The sequence below is a fragment of the Cygnus olor genome, chromosome 5 (genome assembly GCF_009769625.2).
Source record: "Cygnus olor isolate bCygOlo1 chromosome 5, bCygOlo1.pri.v2, whole genome shotgun sequence".
Taxonomy (NCBI): Eukaryota; Metazoa; Chordata; class Aves; order Anseriformes; family Anatidae; genus Cygnus; species Cygnus olor.
The window spans coordinates 31,493,671-31,499,430 of record NC_049173.1 but is presented as its reverse complement, the minus strand read 5'-3'; the positions used below and the strand labels follow the sequence as shown (position 1 = coordinate 31,499,430).

Below are 5,760 nucleotides of genomic sequence, written 5' to 3'. Positions count from 1 at the left end.
AAATCAAAGACAGATAAGAAAAGCAAAGACGTGACCCTGACCGAGGAAGAAGAATGGGTTGTAGAGGCAGATGACAAAATCCCCCCCTGCCATGGCTTTTGGGAAGACTTTTCCACACTTTGCCAGGTATAGGACAAATTTTTGCTCAAGCTATGAGGTTTTGTGGGTTTTGCTCACATTCAAGCCTTCCTTAAAGAAGGGTACAAGGAACTGGGAAAAGGCTGTCTGCTTTTAGTTATAGAGAGAAAAAGGCAATCAGTGACATCCAGTGAGCACGTAAGCGCAGAATCCATGAAAAGCAAAATCCGTCTGTGTGCAATAAATGAGATTAAGGGGACGAGAGACTAAAAAATTAATGTGGAGAACAGAAGGTGCAGCAGATAAACAAACAGGCAGCACAAACTTTTCAAATTTCTGAGAAATAAGCATTTAATAAAAACCCAGTTGCTGAACAAGTAGAAAACATTCCCTCAGCCTCATTGACACAAAGACAGTAAAGTCTAACCAGCTTATTCCCAGTTAGAAAGACCTGAAGGTTTAGATTAAGGTTAATTAAGAAGATTTAATTAAAACACAGACCATCCCATCACTGGCATCTATTTTACAAAATAAGATCTTATTCCCAGCTGATATCTGGTGTGTTTGGCTGGAGAACAAGGCAGATCCAGATGAATTAGCTGTTTCCAGTGCTGGGCCCCTAATATTCCTGCACCATCACCAAAATCACCAGGGGCAGACAAGAGTTTTAGCCACACAGGCCTGCCACAAAGAGAGCAAAGCCCGTTTCTAACCCATTTTTTGAAAGGCACAGGTGGATGCAGAAGTAAGGATGCAGCCAGGAGCTGAAGCCCATGAGCGTAGCACTCATTGCTCTCGTACACAACCCTGATCCCATCAGAAGTAAAAATCATTGAGCTCAATAAACTCAAACTGCCCTGCTATTGACTTGAGCAGAAGGAGGCGGCAATTTCACTGTGTGCGTTCATAGATGCAGTGAATCTATTGTCATTTAAGGCTATGCCCTAGGCAGGATTTTCCATCCCTCCACCTTGAGTTCAGTTGAATGGGGCTCCATGCCCTTCTTCCAGACAATTTTGGAAATCTTATCAAAAAAAAAAAAAAAAAAGAAAAAAAAAGAGAGAGAGAGAGAAAAAATTATTTTTTTTCTGTCACTTTCTTGAGATTAATCCCAGGAAGCCACCAAGTCCCTGCTGTATCTGTAATCCATCTGCGCTGCTTTGTATCAACACCACTGCAATTAGGTGCCTATTTTGCTGCTGACTGCTCCTTTTTATCCAATTGCCTGCGTCGTCCAATTGTTTTGCTGTTCGGCTTGGATGCATTTCTTTCTCCACTGATTACCACTGCTCTGACACAGAAATTATTCAAGGCAGGAATTGCCTATTTGTCATACTTTTAACGCTTAGCATAAAGGGAAGAAGGCCTCTCACAAGAATTCAAATAAACATTAACATCGAAGAAAAGCACAAAGCAATAGTCGTTCATATAAAAATTTTATTAAAAAGGAGGACACAGCCCCCAAAACAGCACTGTACATTAGGTCCCAAACCTTTGCAATTTAACAGTCATAATTAAATACAAAAAGCTACAAAAATGGTGTGCACATCAGAAAAGAAGAACTAATCCCCCAATTGTTCGAAATGTGGCTGGAGAAAGTGTTTGTCCATGGTGGTTTGCAATGCATGTGGGCACACAGGTACCCCCTGAGGCTGTGAGCAGGCACATTTTGGATTTATTTTTTTTTCTGTCATAAGAGCCATGATGGCTTTTGATCTTATCAGATCTTTAGCTTAAAGAGAAAGAGAAGAGCAAATTGTTAGGGCTTGATGCTGCATCTGATAATGTTATGTTGGGTAAATAACTTGCATTTTCATATCATAAGTCACACTCTTTTTGTTATCACTAGTTTTGTTTCAATGATTAGTAATTAAAAGAAAAAACGCGGATACTACTGCTGTCACAGGGAAAAAAAAAACACAACAAAACAGCCTCGCTTAACCACCATCTATAGATGAGAAAATAAAGGAGAAATAAAGCCATATTTTAAAGGACTTTTTTTCTATTCATACTTGAAGAACTACCTCTAGTCTAACCTGGGATCAGTTTTAACAGCGCTAACTTTCAGCGCATCAACCACTATTTTAAATTATGATTGTGAGTCAGCTGCACACTATGTAGTAGTAAACACAAAAAAAGGAGGAAGAATATTTAAAATATATCAATTTTCTTGACTTCCTTACAAAAGATTTCCATGCCGTGCCATAAAAAGAATTTGAAGCAAAATAGATTTACAAAAGCTATTGTGCTCGAGTCAGCGGCATATGTACACATTAAAATTGGAACAATACAAAAAGTATTCTTAGTAGAAAAGGCAATATATAAAATTATATAAAGAGTGTTTTAAAAGTATAAACTTAGGAAATTATGCATAGAAGAGTGTTTCACAGGCCCTGCAGCAACACATTATTTGTAGCAATGGCCGTCTTAGCAAATCCTTGCCAGCGTAGGCAGAATTTCTGCCAGATCCTGAAACAAAAAACTCATTGCCTACAGAATTCGCTGGTTATGTTTGGAAGGGGATAGGCAAAGAGGGAGAAATCCAGGATATATTTTGGTAGCAGCTCTTTTATCAGCTTTTGTTGGGTGTTGCATAGGTAGTAATGGAGTGTTTCTGCTGTCACGGGCTTGTACCACGACTGCCTTTCTGGGAAGCGGATAAAGGAAGGTGCCTGAACTTTCTCAAGGACATGGTTTGCGTCCTCGTTCAGCCGCTCATAGGAGCCGATGAAGTCGTACCTGACGGCGCAGGGCTGGCACAGGTTGTAGATGGGCATCCAGTGCTCGTTCATCTTTTCCACATCCTCATCCAGCAGGTAGCGGAGAAACTCGGAGAAGGTCACGTCGTCGCCTGCCGACTTGCCCCCGTTTTTCCGGTACCTCCTGACAATCTCCACCCCGTACTTCAGCTGGTACTCCTTGATCTCCCCAAACTTATTCCTGTAGGCCGACAGCAGCCTCTCCGCAGGGTTTCGCACAAAGATGAACTTGTAATAGTTCTTCAGGCGGTAGTTGATCTCGTCCGGCTTCATGTCCCCCAGGAACACCAGGTCGCTCTTGTGGTCCATCTTGAGCTTGACGTCGACGCTCTCCAGCGCTCCATCCAGCACCTTCAGGATGCGCTTCCAGTTGGAGCAGGCCACCTTGGGGACGTAGCAGTACAGAAAGCGGTACTTGTCGCTGACCAGGAGGTGACGGAGCACCGTCCGCCGCTGGCTGGCCGGCAGCTCCCAGACACTGTGGGGCATGGCCCGCTGCCCGCAGACCGAGCGGATGGTGCGGTTGCGGATGTCCCGCAGCACCTCACGGTCAAGGTCGCCAGGGACCTCCCTGCCGCCCACCCTCCGGGCGAGCTCCCCTGCCGGAGGGTGCAGCGGGGGTGGCTTCACCTCGGCCAGGATGCCCTTCTCGATCATCAGCAGCAGCCCGCTGGAGGCCAGGATCACGCCGAACATCAACATGGAGGGCAGCAGCACCGTGCCGCCGGCCCGCAAACGGGACCGGCTGCAGGCCGAGGCGGGCGCCCGCCTCAACTCCCCGGAGAAGGGGGACCGGGGGGAACATGGCCTCGGAAGAGCCGGGCCAACGCCGCCTCAGCCTCCGAGCCTCATGCCCGGGGAAGGGGGGAGTTGGATGCCGGCTCCCGGCCGCCGGCACCGGGGAAGAGGACTAAGGCGGGGCAGCCGCCGGCAGTGACGGCCGCGCGGGGCGGGCAGGGGGCCGGCGGAGGCGGCGGCCATTTCGCGGCGTCCCCGCCCCGCGCCCATCATTCCCCCTTCTCTCCGTCACTGCCTCTTTCTCTCCGACACGGGGGAGTGGGCAGGAAGCCTCGGAGGGTGTCCCTCGGCCCCTTCAGGCGTCTCCGTGAGGGAAGGGAGCCCGGAGCCGCCTGCCGCCGCGTTTCCAGTCAGGACTGCAGCTCCCGCCGCGTTCCTCAGTCACTCAGGGCATGCGCAGTTATTAGGGTGAACATCCCACGTTCTCCTCTCCCCACAATAAGTATTACATTTAAGAAAATAAACCGTCCCCGGCCTTGGTTCCGAGTTACAGGACAGATTTGAAGGGTGCTCGCAGCCCAGAGGAGGCTTCCAGACCCTTCAGCGCTGCGTTTTCTGCACCCAGACCCCACCTGCACGCACACTTTTTGCTCCTGTAACAAATACTGAGTTGCAAAGAGTGGGTTTTAAACCCACCGAGTGTGAAGCTGCACCTTTTGACTCCCAGTGCTTCCCCGCTTGTATTTAGTCATTCTGCAGCATGATACAGGCTTTAATTAGACGGCTGTAATCTGCATTTTCCCCAATACTTCATTAAGACAGACTACTATTAATTAGTTATGACATGCTTTGTTTAATCCTTTAACATTTTATTGCACAGTTTCAGCATTGGAAGTGGAAGAGAAAGTGATTTAAATTACCTTGCGAGCTCTCTGCAGCTTCTTGGGCACTGTGCACAGAGGGAAGTCTAAGCCAAGGACAGCTGTGCCACCACCTGGAAGGCAAAGAAAAATATTTCTAAATACATAGGTATTTCCCCCAAGCCTTGCTCTTCAGATTGTCCGAATGACTCGAGCTGAAGTTCTCCTCACACCGCCTCCGCCTAAAGCAAACCCTAAGAGCAGCAACAAGCTGTAACCAGAGGCTTGTAATTGGAGCCAGGTAGGCAGCCTGAACAGCAGGTAAATGCTAAACTAGACATAAGGATGCAATTTCTAAATAGAGCTCTTTCTGGAGTAAAAATCATGCCATACTTGTATTGTTCAGCATATTTTTCTTCATTGCACTTTCAGAGCATACCACAGGGTTTGTGCTTCTTAACTAGTCTTCCAGGGACTCTGTCAAAAGCTTTCTTAACATCAAAAGAAAACAGCTTAGTTTTCTTTGATCAAAAGCCAAGAGTGTTTTGTCAGCCAAGACAGACAAAGTATTTGCAGCGAAGTGCAAGAGCCTGAAGCTAGATTATTTTACATTTTACAGTTTTATTTTGATGTAAATACAGCATTAGTTTTAGGAAGATACTGAATATTCTACACTGTGATCAGCAGCACAGCTGAAAATCTGCACAATCTGTAGCATTACCAGATTTCTGATATGATTTCAGAGGGCAGGTCTGAGGATCTGATCTTGATCTCAATACCAGAGTAAACTGAAGGTGTGCCAGCGTATGAGATGAGAATCAGACCTACTTGGAAAGTCTGCATGTTAGAGAAGAAGATTGATTACAGTAAACACTGGTAAAGGCACTAATACTATTTCCAAAACAAACAAGGGAAATTTTTATTTCTTAGAAGGCATGCTAGCCTAGCACCGCTTGCCCTCCTTTGTTTCTATTCACTTGTGATATCTATAGGCCTAGAGTAGTTACATATGGTAACCAATGAGTTCTGAATTTATATTCCAGACTGCTAGAAATCGGAGACTGCCCAAGATGTCAGTCAGTTCATTTTTTCTCCTAGGTATGCAAGGAAGCTTTGATTTAAGGATTGGTCGTAATAGCACAGGTCTTTGGTAGGATGCAAAGTCTCTATAGAAACAACATAGCTAAGAAAATACAGGATTTGTGGTGCTGTGTTGTTCGTTTGCAAGACTAAAGCCCTTGTCACTGAAAAAAAATATTAACTAGTTATACTGAATGTGCCTAATACTCACTCTGCATGGTGATAAACTTGATCTTCAGAACAGT

At 45.8% G+C, this 5,760-nt stretch overlaps 1 protein-coding gene across 1 annotated transcript; it reads right to left on the bottom strand.

The window, feature by feature from the left end:
• Positions 1–1,498: 1,498 nt before the first annotated feature.
• CHST14 (carbohydrate sulfotransferase 14) lies at positions 1,499–5,278 on the bottom strand. The gene is given in 3 exon segments (XM_040558002.1): positions 1,499–3,638; positions 3,640–3,676; positions 5,157–5,278. Coding segments are annotated over 3 exon segments (1,236 nt in total). The 3' UTR covers positions 1,499–2,561.
• Positions 5,279–5,760: the final 482 nt, after the last annotated feature.